Source organism: Amphiprion ocellaris, chromosome 3 (genome assembly GCF_022539595.1).
Source record: "Amphiprion ocellaris isolate individual 3 ecotype Okinawa chromosome 3, ASM2253959v1, whole genome shotgun sequence".
In the NCBI taxonomy this organism is placed as follows: domain Eukaryota; kingdom Metazoa; phylum Chordata; class Actinopteri; family Pomacentridae; genus Amphiprion; species Amphiprion ocellaris.
The window spans coordinates 3,864,167-3,877,610 of NC_072768.1; the positions used below are offsets into that span (position 1 = coordinate 3,864,167).

Below are 13,444 nucleotides of genomic sequence, written 5' to 3' on the forward strand. Positions count from 1 at the left end.
CCCAAATACACCACCAAGGGACAATGATGCCCCCTTTTTAAGACAAACTCATATTTCTCATTATACAGAAACCTCTTGCAAGAATCTTGCGGTACGAGCGTTACTTGGTTCACAGTATTGATTGTGACCATTTATTATGCAGCTAAGAAAAATTTTGTGAACTACACTTGAGTTTGTGAAAAACTAAAGAAAAGTTTAGAAGCAGTCCCACTTTGGTCATTGATTAAGCCTCTGAAATCTCATATCTGATCGTGAAAATCCCATTTAATCAATACAAATGCATCTCTATCTATCAGAGTAACATACACCCCATACATTTGCATGTATATTTCATTAAGAATCACTCTTAGGTCTTCAAATGCAATTTCTTTTAGTACAATCACAGCCACATTACAAAACAAATCCTAAAAAAAAGCCATTAAAAACTTAAAATTGATTGGTTCTATAAAAATAAGACATTTTGAGTATTGGATCATTTTAGTAGAATTGAGTTTTGTTAGTTTTTCTTGAGAATGAAATTTCTTCAACACCTTCCACCATTATTTCCTTTAGAATGTCGCTGTAACCCAACACTACAAAATTACTCTACTGGAGTGATTCAGCCACACATAGTCAAACTGGAAACCAGTTCTGAAGGAGACAAATGATGCAGGAAGCCCCGTGCTGAACGTTAGCAGGTTTGGTTCCTTAGATTTGTGTTTTTGAGGCTCATCAGTCCACAGTTTGCAGGCAGAAATTAGCTTATGATGTGTGTTCTAGCACATAAAAAACACTATACAGATATGTTAAAAAGGTAAAAAGTCCGACTTTCAACAAAGGGGAGAAAAGCATAGAGAACACAGGAGATAAAAGGCCTTAATGAGGCACAGCCATGGACCACACCTCAGGGTTTTGTTTTTTTTTTTTTTAGATAAAAAGAGCATTCCCTTTTCTACAGAATAACTTTTATGTCTCCATTTTTACATTGTGTATGTCAATAGTGAACAGCAGTCTGTGCTGTTTTAAGTTTGGATGAAAATGATGAGAAGTGACGAGGACATCAGGAACACAAAACATCACCTAAAGATTTATTACCACTAACTCTACAGCCACAAAATCCAAATCTGATGAAGCCGAGACTCAAACCAAACATTCAATCCTAATACTGGAACAGTTTCAGCCTAAACAACCCCGCATTAGAACTTTTTAAGAAGAAATACTTTAATTTTTGAGAGAATTTGGAGGACTTTTTAAATTAAATGCAGTATATAACTTCATCACTGAAAAGCAGTTTATAGATGTGTAAATGGCTCTTTGAGGTCTCTGTGACCTCTGCTGGGCTTATTCTAGGAAAACTTTTCCAAGTGTTGATGCCAAAATTACACAACACCACCTAAAGGAAGAGAATCCTGGCACAGTGCTGCGACCCCTGGCCTTTTATGTACAGCAGGTCTAGTTAGAAATTATTCAAAAAGCCGGCAAAAAAACAAACAATGAAACAGAGACAGCAAAAGCTCTTTGTATATCTGCCATGGCAAGACATTAGGTCCATAACGCTGAGGTGTCAGAATAATGCAGCTGTACTTAAACATTTCTATTAACACAGTAGTACATTATCACTAGTGACAGCAGTGACAGCTTGCAGTTTGTTCAAACCTCAATTTATTTATTTTGCCAGATATGTCAAAATAATTACCTGTGTCCATTTTCCCGTCCTGAGCAGCGGGTCCATCTGGTATTACACTCTTCACTTGCAGGAACTCGTCGGGCTCGTCGCCTCCTATAATTGTGAAGCCAAATCCCATGTTGCTCTTCTGCAGGGCTGTCGACAGGAAGGTGCCCTTCAGCTGGGTCGGGTCCCGCGTAAACAATGGCTTCTCTGCAATGAGGACAGATTTTCAAGTATGATATTGTACATATCCTGTTTTTATCATGCATTTTTATTGGGTTCTCAGCATTACATACATTCTCCTCAAGGTACATACAAACCAATTCTGTTTTTTTTTTCAACACAAAAACATCTCAAACAATATATCCCCCACACACACATATATATATATATAGATGAAGACAATTATAGGTAACAAAAACTGTAGCGTTGACAATAGAACAAAACATAACAAAAATATAGACAGATAAGTAAACAAAAATAAAGTGAAACCAGTGAAAATACAACAAATACATTATATTAATACTATGTAAACCTAGGTTACACATAAACTTTGGTATGTATAACCTATTAACCCTGTAAAAGCCCCTGCTGCAAAAATATAGTTTTATCAGTTTTATTTTTTTAATATTATTTTCTATTTTATATATATATGTATTATTTTTGCTCATTTTTTATATATTCGGGGTTTTTTATTTTTTATATATATATATATATATATATATATATATATATATATATGTGTGTGTGTATATAATTTTTTAAAATTATTTTTTATTATTTTGCTCATTTGAGTCTATAATTTTTTTGTTCGTTTATTTTATTTATTTATTTTTGTGCTCATTTTTTAAATAAATTTTTATATATTTGGGTTTATATTTGTACATATATATTCTTATTCTTATTATTTATTATTTTTGCTATTATTTTTTTATATATACACACAATTTTTTGGTTTGTTTGGTTTATTTTACTTATTAATGTTTGACAATTTTTTTTCTATATTTGGGTCTTACAGGGTTAATATCCTGCTTTATGAAACTGTCAAATATATAGTGTTAGTCTTAGAATCTTACCATAGTATTGACTAAGGATAGAAAAGGGCCCCAAGTCTTATTAAAACTGTCTGAACCACCTCTAATACTGAACTTAATTTTCTCTGAATGAATGAAGGACATCAGGTCTTTCAACCAAGAATTTTTATAAACTTTTATACATCTCCTTAAACATGAGTTAGTCACATTATTTCTGCTTGAGATGCAAGTCTGACATGATTTCTGCAGCATTGAATGCAAACTCGCAGAAGAAGATACGTTTTGCTGATGAGCTGACTCATTGCAGATATGCAGTTTTCACTCAGATGAACCTGATATAATGTACTGGTCTAATATGTCATCATATGCGCGCCTGGGTTAGTCCACTTGGGGCCTCGGGGCGAGCATGTTCTGTCCCCCACACTGCCAGCAAGCTCCATTCAACCCTGTACATTGTGACATTGTGCATCTGCCCCATCAAATGCTCATGAGGCTGCCCACTCTATGGGCAGCGAGAAAGAAAACGCACAACACTCAGTCTGGAAAATCAGCACAATTTACTGTTAATTTAAAAATATATATCCGCACAGGAAGACCTCGCTATGCCCTTTTCTGCATTGAAGGCATTTTCACATTCGTGCAAGTGTGCGAATACGTCAGCATGTTTTCATTTAAATAATGCACACAGTGTGGTGTTGTACCTCTATATATTGTAGGCAGAGGAAGAGCAGAGAGTCCTTGGCTCTGCATCTGCCTCTGCTGCTCCAGTCGTCTCTTGGCTTCCAGGACCGGGTTCTCAAACTGAGTCCTTCGATTGATGTGACTGAAAATACAGAGAATCGTTCAAAATTATGGAAAAAGGAGACATTAAAGCTTCTCCGCGAGCCAAAAACAGTATAACCACAGCACAATTCTGCATTAACAGTTTTATCAATACATAAATGTACCCGAGAACTAAACTAAGTGTTCATTCATAAGAACAGGGTCTTTCACTGCATTGCATTATTGATTTAGTTTTGCTGATCCCACTGAGAATCAACAGTTCAGCTCTGAGGCTAGAAGTTTCTGCTGCTGTTTTCTTGTACATCCTGTAATGGGAATAACCACACAAGTCATGTTTAAAGCTAGTAAAAACAAACTTCCAGTGATGCAAAATAAAGCTTTGGCTTGTATCAAGCTGGGATTTGGATATTCTTTAGGAGAAAATACAGCAAACCAAGGATGAACTAACAACATTAAACTGCTAATTTGACACTTTATGATGCTGTTACTGAATTATTCATTGCAGATTTCACACTTTATCCTGCATTTTGTATTTTACTATATTTTTCTAATGTATTTATATTATATTTGATCTATTTCTGTTGTGTTGGTGGTCACTTTACTCTTTCTGCTTGCGAATGGAACATAAGAATTTCCCCTGAGGGATCAATAAAGTCTTTCTATTCTATTCTATTCTATTCTATTCTATTCTATTCTATTCTATTCTATTCTATTCTATTCTATTCTATTCTATTCTATTCTATTCTATTCTATGCTATTCTATTCTATTCTATTCTATTCTATTCTATTCTATTCTATTCTATTCTATTCTATTCTATTCTATTCTATTGCCAACATAATAGCTGGTCCAGACAGTGTCAGGTGCATGTTTGTTAGTTTAACATTTCGTAATACATCATATTCTATGTCTTGAAAATGTTATTCTTAATGTAATTTTTAGCAAAATTAAATGTAAAAAAAACAAAATAGTAGCAATAATTTCACCAGCAGTTTCCCAAACCTGTAATCTAAGTAAATGTACTTTACTTCTCACCTAAAATTACAGCAAATTTTTGCTCAGACAAGACCTTTTTTTTTTATATACTTCAATATATTTATAGATTCAAATACAGTGTGTTAGCATCACAATACAATAAAACAGGCTTTATCAGCAGCATTTTCAGGATAATCCTTAGAGACTTAGAGCTTTTACTGCAAAAGTTTAATCAAATAAGCAGTAATATATGAAAAAGAAATGAGAGTCATTAGTCGTTCATAATTCATGCCGAGGCCTTGTAAACCACAGAAATGCATTTCATGTTTTACTACAGAGCAGCTGAGCTATCAGGGAAACTTACTCGACGTAGTAGCTGCCGTAGATGGGGTCATCTATCTTCTCCCAGCCATAGGGCAGCTCTGAGAGGAGGGAACCAGACAAGGGAGATGGAGTCAGTTTATGCTGAGAGCAGAAGGAAGGCAGGAAGACACTAAACTGAGCCAGTGAGAGGAGACAACATGAATCTCGGCACTCGCAGCTTAGACGCTCCCAAAGTGCTCTTTTAATTGACAGACAACACTTTCGATCTGCTGTGGTGGCTTCTTCACGGAGACACGAATCACAACACAGACGGGAGCACAAAGCAGGGTGGGAGGAAAAGAACATTTAAATCGTTTGACACAACTCATCCTGCCTTCTCTTGTTCCTCCCTTTTTATTGTGCGCACAAATCCTTCAAGGCCAAATACCTTCAACATACTACTCTGTGCTCGTCTCTTTTTTCTTTCTACACACCCACTCGCACTCGCCTTGGACGCCTTCCATGGCTGTTGTATTAATTGTCTTCTCCTCTCCCTCCTGTGGTTCTCTGTTCCCACCTCACTTCATCCCTTCCTTTGTTGATTTATCTCTCCTCACTCCATTATAAAGGAACTGGGTCAAGGCACCACCAAATTCCTTTACTCCGTGCCCTATTCTTCTAATTCACTTCGAACTTCCCACGAACGCACACAATCACATTTACACACAACGTATAGAGTGTTGTAATGAGCTCCCTCTGCCGGTGTTTGCAAAATTCAGGATGTTTTGTTTTTTTGGTCTTCACTGAGGTGTAAGAAACACAAGGGGGTTGACCTCATGCTATAAAAACTTGAACTACCTCAGAAAAACATCCACAGTAACAGTTCACATTCTCAAACTGCTTCCCTCCCACTCAGACATATATTTGAAAAATAGCTGTTCTGATTCATCAGCAAGCGTTCTTGAAAGGTTGATCTTTCTCTCTCATATTAATTCTTCTCAAGTCTTACATTAAAGAGACTCATTCATGAAACTCATAACCACAGTCTGTCATTTTCCACAAGTACCAAAGCAAAGCTAAAGAATGTAGCAGACAACTAGCATCATACATACATGTAGGGCTTGGTTTAACCTTGAGATTATTACTAAAACACACACATACACACACAAATGTTCACACATAAACAAAGGCAGACAAAAACTGACAACCTTGGTGGTAGGAAGAGGAGCGCTGAGGGAGCCGAGTAGAAACAAAGTGAGACGAAGTGGGAATATGGTGAGTGTCAGGATGTGCTTGCTGTTAGATTTGCCAGTGAAGGTGTAATCTGGTGGCAGGTGGGGAGTTTAGTTGTCATGTTTCAGCTCTGCTCATCATTAGCTTTTTACAGGACAATAGCTGCTCATCTTAGGTCAGTCCCTGAACCAGCTTCAATGCTTTCAGGCTTTTAACACACATGCGTTTCTACCACTGATTTGTAAGTTCACAGGCTGATTTCCAACCTTGTTTTATGACACGGCACTTAATGTTTGGGGAAAATATAGACTACGAGACCCTGTGATTTGATTTACAAGTCAAACCTTAGCTCAACATTCATATTAAAATTTAAAACATGTCATGGAGCATCGCCACATGAGACACCTTAAAAAGCATCACTGCTGTACAAAATGACATAAATCTGTGAAAGCACTGACACAACGGTTTAAACCCTGAATCCAACGTGGTGCAAATGATGTGGCAATTAAATAATGAGCATAAATAACCCCTGACACTTCAATCAACCTGCTCAAATTAAACAGAATTACTGCATTAGTGGTACTGTTTTACAGCCACACCTCAAATAACTCAGCCAACACAATTTGAAATTGATTATTGTTCAGCCTGTTGGGCTGTGATCCTAAAATGCATGATGTTTGCACTAATATTTGATCTTACACATCTGCTTAATTCTCCCTCTCCCCTTCTTTCTCAAGGAAAAAATAACATTCAAAGGTCACAAAAGTTCAGCTGCTGGACAAACGATGTCTCATACTGCATAATGCTTAGCAGAAATTGTAGCCTAATTATATTGTTTTTGATTAGAATCTGATCAAGTTTTTATTCCAATGACAAAATAGTTCCTGGAGTAGATATAAAATAATTAATAGCAATTTAGCAACATAAACATGTGTAGTGTCATGTTTTGGGTGCGATATACTAAAGATAAAAGATGATATGATTATGGCAAATGCTGAGTCAAGATGTGTATGAACTACATAATGATGAATATTCTAATAGTGACTGATGTTTTGATGGTGGTATTGTGTGTGTGTGTGTGTGTGTGTGTGTGTGTGTGTGTGTGTGTGTGTGTGTGTGTGTGTGTGTGTGTGTGTGTGTGTGTCTGTGGAGGACATCATAAGTACCATAACGTAAAACATGTATTGTTGGTGTGAGGATAATTCATATACTTTTCAGAAAATTGTATATGGATAGCTCAAAACATAATTGTGTAAAGTAATAGAACTCTTAAAAGAGGTGTATCAGAAACATAACAATACATAAAGGTATAATATGCATGAAATCTGTCTTAAAATAGCAAAGTCTGAACCTGTCTGGTATGTTCTCTGTAAAACATGACCCAATGATAACCTGATGTCCTGTGGAAAGTGAGATCTAGGGTGAAATATGAGAACCTGATGTCAAGATCTGACCAGTAGATTCAGAAAAATGGTGTAAAAACCACTCCTATCATATGCCCTTCTTTTAACCTTTATGATGTCCTAAATGAGACTATTTTAACAGTAAAATAACGCATTCCCAGTGTACTTTTTTACTTTACTCGGAAATGTGATATTTTCCACAAATTTTTCGGTTCTTTTTTACCAAAAATTGACATAGCTATTGTAGCCATTTCACTCATGGCAATCACAACATGTTATACATCATATAAAAGCTTGGAATCTATAGTTTATAAATATAATCATATTGTTCTTGTATTCTCAATACAATAGAAATGACTTATGATATAATGACAGCATATCTCAGTTAACTTATTCGTGGATATTTTTCATTTTGGCAAATCATATTGTATTAAATGTATATTTCTGTCAACTTTTTTATTGATATATAGTATATTCCTGATAGAATGTATTCTATATTACATATCTGTACTTTAATGTAATGTATTGCAATGTTTGGTTGCTTACAAGTATTGACTATTATATTATATTTGGACTAATTTTTCATAATTGGGGGTGTTAATCACTGCTAAGAACTACTCCTGGATTTTTGTCAACAATAAATCTTGCTGCCTCCGAATGCTGACTTCTCTTGGTGATTTTTTTGAAGATCTTTTACATTTGAACACGGTCAAATCCTATGATTTCTGACGTAGATTCCACTTCACAACATTCCTGCGAGGCAATGATTTATGTTTTGAGAACTTTGGCTGCTTCCTCTGCAAAATTTGTTTTGTAGAAAAACATGCTGGCAACAATAATTTCCTGATTATCTTGCAAATGAAGACCTTTGTGACTTCACACCGATGAGGAAAAAAAAGAACATCTGTGAAGCAAAAAGGCTTTTTAAACCTTTAGAAAACATTAAAATGCACAACATTAGATAAAACAATAAATAAAAGACTGAAAACATTAGTAAAGACAGTGCAACCTTAAAAATAGCAACACCAGAGCATCAGAGAAAGAATATAAAGTTATAGAGCTGTTTGTCTGCACAGGTGGGTATTTCAAAGCTTTTTATAATGAGCACTGAATGGCAGAAAGGTGGAGTTTGCTCCACAGTGTTGGGCCTAAAACAGTAAAATCACAGTTCCACCTGAGGTTTCATACGTTGTACGTGGATAGGAGTGATGGACAGATGCTGTTACATTAATTTCATTGATTTAAAGTCAATAAATAGGAATATTTCTATCTATAATTAGTGAAAATTTCTAGTCTTATCCAGTGAACTTCATGGAAATGGTTAAGAAATGACTTCACTTGGAAAACTGCATGTTTATATTCCTCAAGAAAATGAGCTGGATAGTATTCTTTTGGTTTGGATAGCGTGTTAGTAATAGCTAAATGATACACCACCTCACCTTTTCAAGTTTTTTCACTTACGTACTTGCACACTCACTTTACACACACACAGACACACAAATCCCCAGTCCTATTATTTTTACAATTATTTGCTGTGCATGACACTGATACTGTGGCATCATCCCCTCACGCTGTAATGTAATTATGAACAGATTTGTGATCTTGATATCAATAATCCATGTGTGAATGTGTGTGTCACAGTGTGTGTGTGTGTGTGTGTGTCCTGGCAGCTGAGCGTGCCGACTGTGCAGCCCAAGGTGAACCGGGGAGGAGCTTGCCTCAATTATCTTTGCTCTGCTTTACCGTTGGCTTGATCTGCCTGCGCTGCGCCGCCGTTACCTCGGATGACCCCGTCTCATCTTCGAGGCGACAAAGTCAGACGGATTCGTACTTCAAAACCACCTTAAATTCCCTCCCACCCCATCTACAAGCCACCTTAAATGTCGGCCTAACTCATCCACTAGTCGTTTGCCCTCCCCCTGAAGTGAAAGGGAGACAGTTTCCATGGTAACCACCAGTGGAAGTCTTTTTTTTGCCTCACTATCTCTTGCCTGAGCTGAGGGCTCTGTCTTGTCTCTATTTCCTGCTGCTGAAATACAGAAAAAGAGAGATGTGTGTGTGTGTGTGTGTGTGTGTGTGTGTGTGTGTGTGTGTGTGTGTTTATGCATTCATATGAGTCTATATTTGCAGTGTGTGTGTGTGTATTGAGCATTAATGGCTGAGCGGCGTCTGAATGAGTGAAGGCATCATCGTCTTTGACACCACATGAAGCTCCTCATCATGCGTCTGAATACAGTATGAGCACCGGGGGGTGCTTGTTTGTGTGTCTGCGTTCCGGTGTCTCTCTTGACATAAAGTCTAATTGTGATTCCTCTGCATTAGATGACTCATCTTCCCTCTCACAAAACATCTCCCTGACCAACAGGCAGCTATGAGCGGAGACAATGAACTCATCTGACTCACAGGAAGAACAAAAAAAAAAAAAAAAAAGCCATGAACTTAAAAATAAACTCAAAGCAACAAGGAACACTTCAGTGTAGGGCTCCACTTAATGATGATTTTCCTTTTCTAATTACACTGTAATCATTTTTTAATTTAACTAAATCATTGTTTGGTCTCTAGTGTCTGAAAAGCAGCAACAGTCTAAAGATATTTAGCTTAATGTCATGAATGAGTAAGAAAATCAGCAAATACTCATTTGTGAGCTGGAAACCACAATTGTTTGCATTAGTATTGTACGGTTGTATTAAATAACCCAGAAAGCCTTGGAGTTTTTCCAGTCTTTTCTTCAGGAGGAAATGACATCATGTGGAGCAGGTCATGTGATCAGGAATTAACACACTTCCTTTAGAGGTGTTTTTGTAATGGGGAACTTAGTTGAAAGTGATTTCTGGGACACAGACACTATTGGTTATTTTCCATATAAAATTTGACACACTGCCAAAAAAGAAATATCTGTCATGATTATCTCAACTTAATAAAAAGAACACAGTCAAAACAATTTTTGAATCAGCTCATTTTATTATTGTTTAGCTAATTAGAAGGTAGTTGTTATTGAATTGGGACGGTTATTTAGTTGACATTTTAGTGATATCCAGTCATTTTTTTTATTAATAATTGATTGTTTCCATAATAAATAATTATGGAATTTGTAAAGACATGATCATAACAAACATAAAAAGCATTATTTTTTTTTTTTTTGCTTTAAATAAAAATGTATGCAAAAGTCCCTCAATTATATATTGACCCATCTGAGCACAGCATGTTAGCATGCTAACATCTGGTAATTAACACAGAACACAAAGTATTGCTAAATGCCAATTTATCCTAAACGCTAATTTCTGCCCCTCAAAGTTACTTATTTATAAGTATTTTCAAAGGAAAGTAATCCATTTGAGCTGTAAAATGGCTCAGATGTAACTCTACACTGTTGCCTCGTCTTGAATTAGCAGATCTATGAAGCCTCTCTCTCTCCCTACTCACTGTAGCTCCTGCACTCCAGCTCACCTACAACTCTGCTCAAACACTGTAAAACTACTCTGTACTGTGCTAAAGTCAAGTTGTAATATTGGTGTAGTTCAGCAATAAATAACAAACTGGAAAAGGATACTTAAGACGACTAATGATCCAGAAAGTCCTACAAGTAGGCAGGACTGATTCCTTCAGTGAGTCTGGGTTTTTGACTGCAGCTTTAAGGTGGAAATGCTCAGCCATGAGCATTGAACATTAGCATCAGCAGCTTATTTCATTTATGAAATGTTTTGTAGCATATAGAAAAACATCATTTAAATTAAGAGGGTTAAAAAGCTAAGTTTTCACTTGCAGTTTATAAGTGTCTCTGTTTTATGTCTTGCTTTTTTACTTTAATGTAGATTCCTTGCACCTCTGTGAGTAGAAGAACTCAAGTATGTCATCTGGAACAGTTATAATGCCAATCAGTTACATTTATTTGATAACTAATCTTGAAAAAGACCTGGAATCAGCTTGTACACCATTTTCCAAATGCCCACAGGTCTTACCAACACTGGGAAAATGGTGACTGTCTAATCTATAAATATCTCACTACGCTGGTTTTTAATTTGCTTCCATATTTGTCTTGAATTTTTGTCACATGACTGTTGGTCACAGCTGAGTCACTAATTACTTCTGAACGGCAAGTCACACATAATTAGTTCAAGATGTTTAGTTCGAAAGTTGAAAATAATGATGATTCTTTCTGTTTTGACAGTTTCAGGCTGATAAATGGTGTCAATTTGTCTAGTTTTTAAAGGTGACGTGTCTTTCAAGCCCACTGGATGGTTTCAGGGCTCGGAGGATTAAAATAATGTCAATTTAGGCTCAGTTGTCCTGAAAATGAACATGATTACAAATGACTTAAGGTATCAATGAATTCTCAAAATATTTTCTGATGACTTTTCTATTGACTGACATCGCTGCTCTAATTATTATTAAACTCAACAGATCATAGACAGAAACAAATAAAACAATAAAAACAGAAGAGTGAACGACAGAGAGAAACGGAGACAGACCAACAGTCCTGGTCCAGACATGCCTGACTGTAATAACAGTGATGTAACCCAGAGGTAACATTTTTAGCATCACTGTCTGCCAGTGGATTCATGTGCGTCAACAGTCCACATATGCAAACCTCTCCCCATCTCCATTAGTGCCTTTTCTTACTCTTTGCAAGAAGAAACCTCCCTCTGCTCATCCTCATCACTTTCTCTAACTCTGTCATTATTTAGATTATATTTCACCACTTCTCTCTCCAGTCTCATTTGCATCTGTATCCTTATTCTCTTATTTCTTCCTCCACTGGTTGCAGACATGGTTTCAGCAGTGTGACGTCAGCCTCAGAGAGGATTCCCGCCTCTAAATGACCATAAACAGCACATTTTCGTCAACAGCACTGGGATCACTTCTAAACCGAGTGCACATCAAAAGGCAAAATTGAAACCAACTCCTGCTGTGAAGCTTGTCCTGCTCTGTTCTTGCCTCCTCTGAGCCAGAGAGGAGATATGGGCTTCATGTTACGCAACAAAAGACTCACTGACAAAAAGACTGCGAGCAAACCAGATCTGTGGTGACAAGCCTTTGAACTCTGGGAGTCGGCCTCAGCATATAGACACATCACAATGCACACAAAGCTTGTACATTTGGGCAAACGCATCATCACAAACATCTCCTCAAACTCACCCAACACCCAGCATGGGAGCAAAATAAGCCTGAGAGGCTGAGCGAGGGGAAAGGGAATAGTGAATGAGGATGTGAAACGCTGACGGAAAATGGAGCAAAAATACCAGACGTGCATGAGATGGGAGCAACAGAAAGGGAATAACAAGAGGGAAGAAGCAAAAAAGAGCTCTGATGAAAGTATGTCTGAGTGTTTATCTGCTGCCTGAGGCTATGAGACCCTGAGAAATCCTTCAGGCAGAGGGGCAGTTAAAAACAGCACCACCTCTTCCTGATGTTTCCTGCCTGCATTTATTGTTCTATTCACTCTCTGCACATAATTTGACATCCTGGCAACCATGCATGTTGCATCATTCGAAAACTACTTCTATTTATGTGGGCAAGAATTTAAAACACTGGCTTTAAATTGTCACACTGTGCACAGCAGGCACTCAAAAGTGTCAGAAAAGCGGCAGAACGACATATAAATAAGAGCTGCAGGACACCAGAGTGATCATTAAAAGGAAAGAATAACAGGGCGAGTAATGTAAAGATTGGCACGCTGGATTAAACTACTATACAGCCGTCTGTCACCCATGTGGCTGCTGAGCTGTTTATAGTGACAAAGAATATTTTCTGGCATCTAAAACAGTTTTTCTGGAAGACGTGGATTCAAAGGTGCTGCGAGAGGATGTGATGTGTCATCCAGGGCCTTCACAAACGCTCCACTAACAGCCTTTGATTCAAAATCCTCTGCCAGTAGTGACTGTTTAAGCATTAAGTTCCTTTAGCGAGCACGTCCTCAAAGACAGAAACAGGCACGCTGACAGAGGAAAACGACAAATCAAGTTCACACAGGAGAAAGAAAGAAAGAAAGAAGAAAGGAAAATATGACAAATCTGCCATCCTGCACGTTCATAAACGCAGCTGACGTAGCTGTTTTGTAAATAGATCA

The 13,444-nt window shown here is 37.1% G+C and overlaps 1 protein-coding gene across 9 annotated transcripts in view; it reads right to left on the reverse strand.

Annotated features, from left to right (window-relative positions):
- The window catches only part of LOC111583624 (membrane-associated guanylate kinase, WW and PDZ domain-containing protein 2-like), a 108,155-nt gene that overhangs the window by 25,921 nt on the left and 68,790 nt on the right, over positions 1-13,444 (reverse strand). For all 9 annotated transcript variants that reach the window (XM_035958432.2, XM_023292803.3, XM_055008978.1 and 6 more), the window contains exons 7-9: positions 4,803-4,860; positions 3,384-3,505; positions 1,676-1,858 (exon numbers count right to left, since the gene is read on the reverse strand). In XM_035958432.2, coding sequence (XP_035814325.2) covers positions 1,676-1,858; positions 3,384-3,505; positions 4,803-4,860 — 363 coding nt within the window. The remainder of the gene's footprint in view (positions 1-1,675; positions 1,859-3,383; positions 3,506-4,802; positions 4,861-13,444) is intronic.